Below are 15075 nucleotides of genomic sequence, written 5' to 3' on the forward strand. Positions count from 1 at the left end.
TAATTGACAAAATTGAAATCCAAAGTCCTTAAACATTCCAGACTTACGTTTGTACATTATATTTTAATACTGAAATGGTTTTACTAAGTATTTATATAGACGTAATCGATTCGATATAAGTTGGACACACATTTCCGTCAGTAGAAAAAAAAATGAAAACTAGTTGCAATCACAGATCTACGATGAGTAGATGACGCTTTAAGAATTAAAGATAGTAAAAGTGTGCAAAACGTAAGCCATCACGCATATGAACATACCATGAGTGCGAAAGAGGCAGACTACAAATGAAAAATCGTGACCATTTTTGAGTTAGATAGTGCGTGTAGTTCGAAAAACTCGCGCGGCTAGTACGAGGGCTAATCCAAAAGTTGTTAGTTGCTCCGGCTCTACTCATGCGATTAAAATATTATATATATACTATTGTGATGGATTTTTCAGTACTTATGAAAGTGGTGTAAATACATTTTTAGAAAACGCTTATTTTTGTTTTTATTTTATTTTTACTTCGACGCATCAAAGCCTAACCGTCAGTCATGAAAATCAGCAATTGAGACTCCATATGTGCTGTCATTTTATAGACAGATTTTGTAAAAAAAAAAAACAAAAGTATTTTAGGTGCTACTAATGACGAATCTCAGCCGTTCTTTTGCGTATAAATCGTTTTGATTGAGTAAATATTATTAAGATTAAATAGGTGTCAACAATTAGTCGTATCATTAAAAGTAAAAATTTCTGATATTTAGAAATATACATATATGCATATAAGATTATTTATTGATTTATACATTGGAAATAGCAGAAGGAAGATAATAATTAGTCCCGGGTAAATTTAAGTTCGATTTTCAAAGATTTCAATACGAAATTCATTTAATTGTGCCCAAAATTGCCGTTTTTTCTAAGCAATTCGTAACTCCATACAAAACAGCTTACAGTTATAAATAGGACATTATTACACAAATTGACCAAGTCCCACAGTAAGCTCAATAAGGCTTGTGTTGTAGGTGAGGACCGACCCTGGTCCTGTCAGCATAATATATCTGTTTCTCTTTCTCTCTTACTCATACCTGTGTTCTTGACAGAAGTAACAGCGGTTTGAGCATAATATATCTGTTTCTCTTTCTCTCTTATTCATACCTGTGTTCTTGACAGAAGTAACAGCGGTTTGAGCGGTTCACCTTCCTCACGATCGATCATGGTAGCGGTCCGGTAGGCCTATCAGTAACAGCTTTTAGGACGACTAAATTAAGTAAGATTTTGTGAAGCGTAATACAGAAGAGAATAAACTATACCCATGCCTTTTCAGGGGCCATAATACTAGCACAGTAAAAAGACAGTAACATTCTCTCTGACTAGGTATGCATGAATGAAAAAAGATCTTGGCCAAACTATATATTCCAGATGCAACGGCCCACCTTGACTTCTCACGTGAACACGCTTTTTGGCCAATGTACCCTATCCGGATAATCTTCTAAGTCCTTGGTTCCTCTCCCCCCAATCTCCTTTTCACCCAGGTTTTTTAATGATTCGCTTTTTTTTAATTTTCGCATTCCCGCCAATAGGCAAAGACCCGCTAATAGTGCCAACCTCAGAGCTAATCAGCCAAACAAATTGACGTTTTAAAAGATCTTTTAAATAAAAACATTGAAATTCTAATTTTCTGTGGGAAGTTGTTATGTTATTGTTACTTAGCTTAGATATTAAAGGAATTGAATATACTTAGTATAATAAAATTAAAAATTTAATTGTAAATAGAATCAAATTGTCACTCACGGGCGCAAACTAACAAATTAACATAGAATTAATGAATGCATGTATGTATCTCATTAAGTGAAATGTATAATTTCTTTCGAGATCAATAAAAAATCTTTAACCACAAGTCAACACTTGCCTCCAATTTTTAAATTTTGGGTGTGCCAGAGTATCATATTGATTTCGAATAGGTCTCCTAGATCGCATGATTAAGCGTGTTTTGAGGCATTTTTAGGATTCCATAGCCAAATGGCAAAAAACGGAACCCTTATGGATTCGTCATGTCCGTCCGTCTGTCCGTCTTTGTCACAGCCACTTTTTCCGAAACTATAAGAACTATACTGTTGAAACTTGGTAAGTAGATGTACTCTGTGAACCGCATTAAGATGTTTACACAAAAATAGAAAAAAAAAATTGCGGGGTTCCCCATTCTTAGAACTGAAACTCAATTTTTTTCATCAAACCCATACGTGTGGGGTATCTATGGATAGGTCTTCAAAAATGATATTGAGGTTTCTAATAACTAAAAAAATATATGATGTACATTACCATGCAAACTTCTACCGAAAATTGGTTTGAATGAGATCTAGTAAGTAGTTTTTTTTAATACGTCATAAATGGTACGGAACCCTTCATGGGTGAGTCCGACTCGCCCTTGGCCGCTTTTTTAAAAATGTGAGCGCTTGAATGTTATCATAAATCTACAATTGGTGATTAAAATTATGTACGTGTGGACGCTAATAGATTGGTCAATTTGATCATCCCGTCTGGACAGGCCTTAAGAACTGGCAAATTGTCTATGCTATACAATTTATAAAATTTATTTTTAAAAACTTTTGTGCAAAGGTTTGACTAAAGAATATGCGGTTCTATATTGTGTATAAATTCGTAAATACGTAGTTAAATCAAAAACTTAACATTAAATTTATGAATATAAGTGATCTACAGGCTTCATACCTACTACTTACTTCCGAAGCTTATGACCCAGCCCAAAAGGTAAGAATTAATTTGTTATCAAATCGATTGAATTTTACAAACAAAATTAGTTTACTCTTGTATACTTCTATTTCATTTTTATTAGAAAAAATGTTGAGTGCTATTGTACATTGTGAGCTGCACTTTATTTTTTTGTATGCTTTGGCAATAGATAATGCCTATAGAATGGTTTTTAGGTTCACCCATGGTATTAAAAATAATAAAACTAATTATGCACGAACAAAAGCTGAAATACACGAACAACATTAGATAAACATTAGTAGTCAGTTGTGTCCGAACTGTGACGTAATCGGCTCTGTAGAATTCGCGCCAAAAATTATGAGCGTTTCAACCGCTCAAAATTTTTAATAACTTTTAATAAAATGATGTGAAGATTTATAAAAGTATTTTTTTTTAATAATGATTAAAAAAATTAAAAAATATTCATGCATGAAGCTAATTGTGGTTGACTCCGATCTCTATAGATTGTTTTGGTTGAAGCTGCATTAACATTTTTCTCCCGATCTAGCATCTTGATAAGTAGGTATTGGTAAGTACGATCACGGAATTTGAAGGTTTGTCACTTTTCGATTCTACTATGTAATAGTATTATAAGGTTCAAAAGTATAGGTATCTAATTATTTGTAAAACATGTCAACCCTTTTGGGCTAAAAAGGGTTGCAATTAAAAAAATAAACAAACATCCTTATATACTTATACAGTTTTTAAATTCATTACTAATTTACCATCGATTAATCATCATCGTTATCGGTAATAAACTAAAGGGTAAATTTTCAAAAAAAATCGTCGTAAACCTCCATATGTAATAAATAAAGATAAGATAAACAAATATAAAGACAAAAATGCATTTAACCGATTTCCGAAACATCATTTAGTACATTGCGAAAAGGAGGAAATAAGCATTTAAATGTACGTCGAAAATTTAAAGGGCCATAATTATGTATTGTACAACGTTGTACGAGACATGTGCGAATAGGTAATTCGCAACTCGTGTCGATTTAAAACACTCCGGTCGTGTTTTAATTTATAGCACTTGTATCGTAATGTACTATTACGAGAATATTTATGAATAATTATTATATTAGAGCTAAAAAGTGTCCTGATATAAATATAAATAAATTAATAATTTAACAAACCTTAGATAACTGAAGATATTCATGTCGTCGTCCTCACAAATTAAATATAAATTTGTCTCGATTAATATACAAGTATCTATAGGGAAAACCGCGACTGCCACGTCTCGCATGCCATTCAGCGCGTGCAACATGATTTTTATGACGAATCATATTGGCAACTACATATGTCAGATTGGCCTATTGACCAATAAGGACAAGCGATATGTCACTGGAAAGCTTATTGAAAGTTCTAAAACTTTTACTATGGCAGGTAATCCCAAATCTTTGTGTGAAAAATGTTATCGCTGCATAAAAATGTTTAATGATTTGAAACGTTACTATGTACCTTTTTTGATACAAGTTCCTATAACGCTTTAGACTATGAAGGTTTTCTTACTGTCGATGATTTTGATTCTGTCTTGGCAGGCATCCCTCTTGGTTTGCACCTGATCTCCCAGCCGGGATCTATGACCTGCTTCGAGGGTTCAACAGGTGTCCCACTCTCAGCTGTCATCGGTTTGTCATTAGAGGGCCCAGCTGTCGAAGGCTCCTTCGTCTCCGGTTCAGCCACCTGGGCTGGGGTTCCGGTAGGTACCCCGGCTTTCAGTGGCCGTTCCAGTTTCGATGGCTCCTCCACGGCCCTGCCACTCTCTATCTGTTTCACCCTCCTTAGTGCTTCAGCATGTGCCGTCTCATCTAAGGGGGTCGTTTGTTTATTAAATCTCGTAACTTTATCTACATTGCGAGCCGAATTATTTTGTATGGTTAATTATATTCATTGTATTTTTAAGCAAAAGTTATTTCAATATACTTCTTCGGTCCATGAATGATATGATAATAAAAACATGAAGGATATGATTAATAAAGGATGAAATAAAATATTATCCTTTTTTAAGTATATGTGCAACTGATATGTTTGAAGTCGGTGCCAAGCCAAACTTTGAAGCATACCATGATTTTGGGTGCGATTCGATAAGGATGCGGCTATATAAATATGTAAATATAATACATTGGATTGCTTTACACGACAGCAATGAACATACTTTCTGTAGGTAAGTATCTAAAAACACACGGTCGAACCTTCTTAGCGCAGTCCATACCATGTTTGTCGGTATATCAGTATAAATCCAATGCGTTTATTTACCGTCGTATTTTTTAAAGAACTAGTTCATAGCACGCAATCCTGCAGTACATTGTAGCTCGGTAAATTTTCAGAAATTAATTTAGTGGAAATTTTAAAAAATCTTAATTCATAAATTCTGTCTGGTTTGATTTATTGCCCTTATTGGTTTTACACACTACATTTACGGTAAATCATTTGTAATTTAGTACTGGCTTTGCGGTAATAAAAAACATTTTTCACCTCACCAGCTGGTAAAGGCTCTCTTGATTGAAAACTGATGAGAAAGTTGCATTTTATCCACATGTGGAGTAAAATAATCTGATACGAATTTCGAGTTGTTTCGTCGACTTTTAAAAGATGATTTTGAATGATAATTATTTAATGACGTTCATTTGGATTTCATTTTGTTTGATTTCTTACAGTATATATTTACTTCAGGTTGGTATGGTGAGATATTTTCTTTAGCCCTCATGCTTTTTAAACCCCGCAATGCCCAAGAATCCACTTTTCGAACAACTCGGGTATCTATATTAGCTCGAACCGTTAAACGACTTTGCCGCCTTGTAAAACGAATAACTATTATTTTATTTCTTTATTGTACAAAAAAAAAATGTTATGGTTTTAACAGCCTCCTAGACTAGTAGGTTAGTGACCCCGCCGACGAAACTGGAGGTTACGGGTTCGAATATCGATATGAGCATTTATTTGCGTATTTATCATGAATATTTATTTGCTCCTGTAAGTATTTATCTATGTATACGTACGGAAACTATTTGTTAAAACAGATTGATGGGGAAGTGCAGTTCATTGTAACGACATGCTTTTAAGTAGCTTCTCAGCCTGTTTTGTGTATTTAAATAAAATAGGTACCGTTCTCTTATATCTGACCTAAACATTAACGGGTTTGTGTAAATGGTTATTAGTTAATAAACGTATGCATACTGGATATCGTCCCTTAGTAGTTTGCTTAGTTTGGTTATGTTAATTGGGTCTAGGTCAATCTGTGTAAGATTGTATCAAAATATTTATTTGTATTATTGATTGTATTAAAAATAATGTTCATAAATGGGTACTACTATATTTAATAACTTTAGTCCTAGCTAGCTATAAGAATACTTGCAATACCCTTTTCAGGGTGCCATGTGTTTCTATAATTTAAATGTAATAACTATGTACCATGGCTCGCAATAAACGATTTCTGATTTATTCATTATTATTACCTGCAAAAGGCGGATTATATGTCATAAAACATTTTCTACCAGGCAACCTTAAGGCAAAGCAGCGTGACGGGCGGTGCTGCTAATAGCAAAACATGCCGAGGGAAAACCGCTCTCCCTTGGGGTTTGGGAAGTCAGATGGCTGTCGCTTTTATATCTAGAAGCTATTAGCCCATTCTTTGGAAAATGTTGCCAAGCGGACTTCATCCATTCCTAGTGATCTGCAGTAAAAAGCTAGGACTACCCTGTCTACCCTATATTAAGTAAGATGATGACCAACTAAAACGTATGCTACTTACTGGTCTTCTCGAAAAACGGCGTAACGAGTACTTCTTCTGATATTTCTTCCAAAGTTGTTATTGTACGTGATGGTTTGTATTATCGTCAACTACTCTTCTCGTATCAAGAACGTATCGTATCTCAATAAACGACATAGCGCACATTAAATACCTATTTATCATCCTATTCTATATATGTTACCAGTTCGCTACAACCAATTATCATACTCGTAATACAGTCACCATCATCAGATATATCGGAGCGGCCGAGTTACTCAATAATATCTGAACATGCACCTTAACGTCTTGATAATGGTGAGAGGCGTTGTTCAGATATTTGTCTTGGCTCCTCCAATATATCGGATGACGGCTGTACATCTTAATTTCAAAACAGATATGTCTCACAATTCCTAAAACTCGAAATTTCTTACACCCTTTTTGAAGTGAAAGCTTCTTTAGCGGCGCTGTGCACTTTTTGTGATGGGGAAAAAAATGTTAAACACGCGACAGGTCACGTGACCGACAGATTCGTCAGATTGAAAATCGTAAGACGGACACGTGACCCGATCGAAAAACTCCATGATGGTTCTAGTAATGATGGTGGTGTACGAGTCGTTGAAATTATGGATGAAAGTTGATTTTTCTGAGATACAGTTTTTAATGTTAAATAATTCTGAAGTGTTAAATTTTTAATTTAGATAGCGCAATAAATGAATATTGTATTTTACCACATAAATGATAATACTTTTATACTGATAATTAAAGCAATTCGTGCAAAATTATTCCCTAACCATTCCAAAATATCAAAAATGTACAAGGTTAATATGGTATATGTATAAGGTGGTTTAAACTTATTCAGGGTCTATTCGTATGTGTACATAGATAAATCCGCATTTTACGACCCTGTAAAATTCATTGTGCACGATAACAAAGATCAAGTTTTTGTTATTAAAATATCTTTGTATTTAACATTGATTTGTCTGAAAAGACGCAGCGATCTATTGTCTATGGGAAACATGTCCAGCCCTTTGTGTGGTGAGGTGTGAACCCGAGCCGGCGCCTGCTCGTCGCGACAAGGTGTCTGCTCGTCAAATATTATATGACCTTTGCAACATAATGCTGAATTTATAATAACAATATACATAATGGATATATATATTACATACCTACCTACAGAGGATTACTAAATTAGGCCTTTGAGGCATTGTACCAAGGATGTTGGCGGCATTTCCTCGTTGTATCGCAATACTGATACGTTGTACAAGGAAGCCGCCAGCTCTTCGGTCACCAGTTACGTCAACCAGACGCTTCGCGATTTCTGCAAAAAACTTGTGCTTGCGCTGGGACCCCATGGACCTATTAGAGTTTCAACGCCATATGGTACAAAATGGTACTCTCTACTGAGACTCATAAGAAATAAATAAATATGAACATGATAATAATAATATGAATATGATATAAATTTATAAAATTTCTATATTTCAGCGTTGCGCCCGGTTTTACATTAGTCCGTTGGAGGTGGGACGGTGCCCGTGTGTCAACCCAGACTAACATCCGTCCCAGGCTCCAAGGAACCAAGGACACCCCATCAGGCCTCTTGCCATCATCCCTGATTATACAAGTCGGCTCAAGAAGAGCAGGCACATTGATGGTGGCAAGAGGCCGACGGATTAAGTATGTCATTAAGCGACGCATGTCTTGAAAAACGACTTGCACTTTTTTGACAAGATAATCCATGGTGTCCCAGTCGGTGCACGTCCGTGCCACAAGAGCATATATGTGGCGTACATACCAAAACCCCGAGTCGCAAACCAGTCGCCAGTGTTAGGGCGGTCGGATCCAAGAAAGTACCAGAATTAGGTGGACACTGAAAAAAATAGATAGCCGAACTGGTTTTGTAACTTTACTAAATAACTAAACTACGGTTATAAGAAAATAAACTTTGCATAAATTTACAAACTTATTTTGTAGTGTATACCCAGTACCTGAACACTGATAGCCAAACACGGTTTTGTAACATATAACACATAGTTCGCAAGTCCCAATTTTTGTGTAAACAGTAACCAAAATTTTGTTACAGTTATGCAAACCATTTCTTTCAGTGGAGGATGGGCATGTAGCCAGTAGCCGGCCTCCCGGGCTCCGACCTCCAAAAGCCTCGCGCAATCTGGACCTGTACCTACAGTTTTTCACTCTCACTTATCACAGAAGTCACAGATTGAATTTGATCACTGTTAAGTCTTTTTCTACTTTTCCGTTTATTGTTCATTTTCACTTTTATTTTAGGTGTGGGTGTTTTGATTTATTAGATAATTCGCGGATCCCACTTCTGATGACAGAAGGGGTGAGATAATTAATATGATTTAGGTGTATATTTAACTATATAGGCACTTAGGTATTTATAAATAAAACGTCAGAGCTTTTGGGCGGTCAAATACGAACTGTACCCCTAGTGTAAATTTTGTCGATAGCGAAACGTGACGTACGCGTTTGCGTTAAGTCTCATTTTGTATGGGTTTTTGAACAGCGCGCCAAGCGGGACGTTTTGGAAAGTCAAAAATCTCATACAAAATGACACTTAACGCAAACGCGTACGTCACGTTTCGCTGTCGAAAATATTTACACTAGGGGTACTGGTTTATTCATCGAGCTGTAAGTAGAGTGAACCTGTTTGTTTACATTATGGTGTCGTGACGTCACACAACCACAGGGTGGCTATCACGTGCGGGAATGAGCATTTTCCGTGCAAATCTAGAAACTTTAAAGAGCCATATGTACTGTAAAACGTTGTACGATACACGTGCGAATAGGTAATTCGCAACTCGTGACGATTTGAAACAGTCCTTTCGGTCGTGTTTTAATGTATCACTACTCGTTTCGAATTTCCTATTTTCTGCAGTTGTAGGTATCGTAAATAACTATTAATTTGATACTTATATTATATACTGTATCTGTGTAAATAGCTTTGCAAATGCCACATATTATGTGATCTTTTTCTAGAAGTTAGGAGTGGGTATAGTAATAGTAAGTTATCCTAAAGGTAGACATTCACCGTCGCCGGTTTTTTATAGACCCGTGAAAGAAAGACAACCCCACCATACATTGTGTTGTTATACCTCAAGCGGATTAGGCAGCGTTTTCGATTAAAGTTACTAGCCAGCGTGCAGCGTGTTTTTCAAGAATCACTCTATTGATAGATGAAAGTTGTATGAAAATCCGTTCAGTAGTTTTTAGTTTTCGAGCAGTTTTATAAGAATTATAAGATAAGTTTTCCCCTAGATTTATGGATGCTAGGTTGCGTCACAGTTGTGCACATAGCGAATACTCAGTAATCTGCTCCTATTTAGAATACTAGAGCAAAAACTATTACATACATCATTTAAAGGTACCTACTAAGAACAATGTTGTACAACTTGTACATAAGTATAAGTACTATAAGTAGAGCACTCTATCACTCAAAGCTATTTCGGGAAGCAACGTGACGGAAGAAGGACGCACACATTATAAATAACCGTGACGATCAAAAATATCAACTAAAATTGATAATATTGATGTTAAATGCATCTTCACGGATGAGGCTCGCGGCGTACTAGAGAACTACTAGACTACACGGCACCGAGTAATCTTTGTTAAGATGAGAATATCAATAATATTTATAGTTATTTAAATTATAAAGTTCCAATGCATAACTATTGTAGTTCTTTGCAATTATAGAAAAATCTATATAAGTAATGTAGGTATAATACAAATTGAATACAAACATTTTTAGTAATTAATGAATGTTAACTATTTTATTAATTAAATTACAGGTAAATTGTAATTAAGTAGGTATGTTATTATATAATTAGAACACAAAATTATTTTTAATCGTACTTTTATTTTAAAACAGTATATTTCTATTCTTTTGACCACCACGGCTGTACAAGTGTACATTCATAGGTATTTCCCACCAAACATGCATAAAAAACGGTTCCGCTAATTTAACATTCAATCAAATTAGCACAACATTTGATTCGTAAAAGCTTTTCGAGTTTACGTTTAATTACGTTTTCGCCATGGCACCGCTGAGATGTCTAACTGTAAGTATTTAGGTAATTTAAGTAAGTCGATTCGCTAACAAATTAAATTTGAATTCATTGTAACAAGACTAGACAAGACAAAGCATTTATTGCAATCATATTAGGTAAGTACACAAAACACAAAATTACATAATATGTACCCTGCAAGGTAACAAGAGCTAAGTATGAATATTTATCAGAGCTAACCCTTCCTTTTGGTTTAGCTGTAGTCGGAGTCGCGTAAAACGCAGTTCCACTTTATTTAAATGTCGTTTTGCGAGAGAACATGCACATCCCTCCTCCAACCTCTAACTTCTGAACCGATTTAGGTGAAATTTGGTATGGAGATAGATTGAGGCCCTGGGAAAGACAAGGAAAAAACAGAAGCTAGTGTTACTATAAAAACGTTAATCGCTGTTGGTGTGCATACATAGGTACGGTCACGTCTGAAATTATCGATACGAAAAAAGTGCCAAAAATATGTATACACGACTTTCTTGCCCATATACATTAAGGTAGTGTATACATAATTTTGGCACATTTTTCGTATCGATATTTTCAGACGTGACTGAACTTTTAATAATTTTTAAATACATACATACATATAATCACGCCTTTTTCCCGGAGGGGTAGGATTTATACTGACGAAAAAGGAATCTGACGAATGTGTCTTAGACCGCAGAGAGATTACCACGGATTTCCACTTGCTACGATCCTGACATACCTCTTTCGCTTCCTTCACTTTCTTGACATACCTCGTCGGTTTAGGGTGCTTTCGACCTGGCCTTTCTTCAGGATTTCCCCGATTTGATCAGATAATGTCCTCCGAGGTCTACCCCTTCCAGCTCCCTCTTCTACTTCTCGCTTATACACTCTCTTTGTTAACCTTCTTTCACTTATTCTTTCCACGTTCCAAAGGCACGAGAAAGGTATGTTGAGATGGTTTGGAAACCATCTCAACATACCTTTCTCGTGCCTTTCTCAATTTTTGTCACTACATCTTCGTTCAGTCCACACTTTTTCCTTATCATACTATTTCTATCTTGTAATTTTACACCACACTCACTTCTCAACGCTCTCATTTCCACTGCATTCACTTGGCTCTGATGCCTCTTCTGCCATACCCAACTTTCGCTATCATACATAAGTGTAGGCACCAACACCCCTCTATGCACAGCCAACCGTGCTTTTTGCGACACCTTCTGGCTGCTCATAAAAGCGTTGAGTGCCCCATTCACACGATTTCCAGCATTCACTCTCCTTTCAATGGCTTCAGCATGTTTACCGTCCCTAGTAAACAAGATTCCCAGATACACAAACCCTTTCACTTGTTCCACTCTTTCTTGACCAATCAAAACTTCGCAGTTTGTCATACTCTCTCCCTTTTCAAATACCATTACTTTAATTTTTAAAAGCGCTTTATACATATATCAACAAGATTATGTCGTAAGCATTTCCCACCCTTTCAAAAAAAAACAAAGTCTCTAGTTTTACAAACATCTGTCAACAAGATCCCGACGAATTGTGAACCTCGTCTTAATTTTATGAAATCGTATAAAAAGTAAAGACAGTCTGTCTCTGTTAGTCTAGATACAGTGGTTTAGTTTCATCCATACTGCCAAGGATGTCTCACGTTAGAACGGTTCTGGTCCGGGCCGAGGTGTCCGAGACTTCGTTTCCTATAGAAAGCATCGCGTGATCACCGAGGTTTTATACAAAACGAAGTGTCGGGCACCTCGGCCTCGGCCCGGATACGGACCGTTCTAGCGTGCGGCTTTAGGTACAGTATGAACGATGGAATTATGGAAGGTAGAGGCAAGGAATAGAACCTCCATAGGCAGAACTGTTGCAATAGTGACCAGCTCTCAGCTATAAATAATAGTTTCAAATATCTCCAAAGTAGCGCTAGAGTAGCTAAGTAATAACGCCCTGTTATTGACGGAGTGAAGTGCGCTGTCTATGATTAGATTTTTTTCTCTAGTATTCTAGGTATTGTAGCGCCACCTATTTATGGTTTTCACGGACACTTTTCGGTATATGGAGATACTATTCCTTAACTCTACCTTCCATAGATGGAATGTTAGGATCAAAAACATATATGAAAACAGTTGTCGTACTTACTTACTGCGATTTATAACTTCAAAAAACCGGCCAAGAGCATGTCGGGCCACGCTCAGTGTAGGGTTCCGTAGTTACTCTTCCTTCACAATAAGCTAAACTGGAGCTTAAAGTATAGTAAATTGTTAACCAAGGGATGAAACGGTACCTTTCACCCGAGTTAAACAAATAGGCAAATTTGCATAATCAGTACCTAATTAAAGTAAGTCTTTACTATGAAGGGAAAACTTTTTGCGATAACTCAAAAACAGCTAAACTGATCATGCCCGCTATAGTTTTCATTTAATGTCTTTCTTAAGCTCTACTTCCACGATTTTTTTCATATTTTTTGGACCTATGGTTCAAAAGTTAGAGGGGGGGTACACATTTTTTTTTTCTTTCGGAGCACTTATCTCCGAATATATTCACTTTTGAAGCAAAAAAAATGTTCACCCCCACTTTACGTGTAGGGGAGGTACCCTAAAAAAAATTAAATTTTTAGATTTTATTGTACGACTTTGTCGGCTTTATTGATTTATATATCTATGCCGAATTTCAGCTTTCTAGCACTAACGACCACGGAGCAAAGCCTCGGACAGACAGACAGACGGACATGGCGAAACTATAAGGGAAGGAAAGTTGACTACGGAACCCTAAAAAGGAAAGTTGGGTTTGCCTGACTAAATCGACAAATTATATGAAAGTATGGCAGACTATTTTATACAAATGGTATTAGAATTAAAGCCCATTTTATAATATTTATCTTATTTCCGTTGTATTTTATATTGCTTCCACGTTGATATCATTTTCAAATTATATTACAGATATTACTGGGACTTATATTTTATACTGGGGCGCAGACAAATACAACGGATTTAAATAAGTAAGTTCCTGCAAAAAAATCTCAAACATGAGCGGAGTGGTGAAATAGCACACCGAGCTGGAAATTTCTTATTTTCTGGCCTTTTGTATTGCTTAATGTAATATTGTTACAAGAAAAGAAAATTAGAACGTCTTGAGCAATAGTGAGGATGGATCGTAGGTAACAAAAAAGAGGCGTTGCCTTACTTCAAATCAGTTAAGTAGTTCTATTTTTTATATAATGTATAAAGGTAGTGATTAAATTAGGGAGTGCTCCCGGCACTGATTTCTATACAAATATAGTACCGGAACCGGGAATTCCCAGTTCTCTCCCTACAAACTCAGCACCGGGGAGCATTCCCTAGATTAAATAGTAATAACAAATCCAAGTTTTCCATCTAGAAATCCTTTCGGATCATTGTATATATAATATACAGTACCTACCTACAGTGATTCGTATCTCTTGTGTATCTTTTACGGACCAGATTGGTCCTCTGAATCCACAGCACTCCTTTTGGAGGCAGTTATTTAATTCTCAAAATTCGTTTGGTTAAGAATGTGCATACATAGGTGACTTTGCCGTAACAGGGGTTCTTGGTGGAAAAAAATTACAAAAACTGAAAAAAGTCCTAAAATTAAATGGCTTGTACTAGTTGTACTTTACAATTATCCGAAGGCCTTTCGAGATGGAAAACATGGATTTGGAGAACTACCTCATTTGATGTTAGGTAAAATGTTCCAGTGTCCTTATGCTACCAACTTACCCCTCAACGGCTACCAAGGACCTTGTAACTTGTAACACAAGCTGCTGAAGTCCAAAGAGCATATAATCACTACGTTTTACTGAAGTCTATCTCTCTCTCTCTCTCTCTCTCTCTCTCTCTCTCTCTCTAACTTTGTTTGACTTCCATGAATTCAGTCCGATTGCATTATCAACGATTGCATTTTGTCTACCAACAGACCCGTCAGCAGTAACGGCACTGAGCGGCCCGCGCCGCATTACGTGCTACCAGCGCTTCGTCGAGCGGTGCTTATTCTGCAAACTCACAAAAATACGGCCCTAAGATCTTCAGACTATAACTCTCTAAAATACATAGAATACGACGATAATGGCGCCTTGTTGAACGAAGTTTTTATGTATAACTTAAAAGACGTTGCCAGTTTCTTCGAAGTATATCTCGGCACTAGAATATGTTATAATGCTTGCAACAGTTAATAAATAATAATCTTGTATATTTTTATCTTTGCGTGGATAGGTCGTAGTCTGGGCAAAAAGAGTAGAATCGTGGAATAGGTATACGGGAACCAATACATTTCACGATTCTTCTCATTCCGCACATACTCTAGAAGTCAGTACCCTAGGTAGGTAAAGCCCGACCAGAAATATATGACCATTGTCAAAAGGGGGGTTTTAAACTCATGTATGGGGTGACAGTTCAGTTTAGTATGAAAAATTTAGTTCCAATGAAATTCCGCAATATGGAGCGCGATCATTTATTACTGGTCAGGCTTTACTACTTAATCGCGCGGATAATGATAAACACAGATAATGTTTATAAACCTACAAAGGGTCAGCACCTC

The 15075-nt window shown here is 36.3% G+C and overlaps 1 protein-coding gene across 1 annotated transcript; it reads left to right on the forward strand.

Moving 5' to 3' along the window:
* Positions 1-10283: 10283 nt before the first annotated feature.
* Positions 10284-14727, forward strand: LOC133522112 (uncharacterized). Its single transcript, XM_061857327.1, has 3 exons — positions 10284-10557; positions 13458-13516; positions 14455-14727. Exons 1-3 carry the CDS (start codon positions 10534-10536, stop codon positions 14708-14710), a joined length of 339 nt encoding a protein of 112 aa, XP_061713311.1. The 5' UTR covers positions 10284-10533; the 3' UTR covers positions 14711-14727.
* Positions 14728-15075: the final 348 nt, after the last annotated feature.

Source organism: Cydia pomonella, chromosome 1 (assembly GCF_033807575.1).
Source record: "Cydia pomonella isolate Wapato2018A chromosome 1, ilCydPomo1, whole genome shotgun sequence".
Taxonomy (NCBI): Eukaryota; Metazoa; Arthropoda; class Insecta; order Lepidoptera; family Tortricidae; genus Cydia; species Cydia pomonella.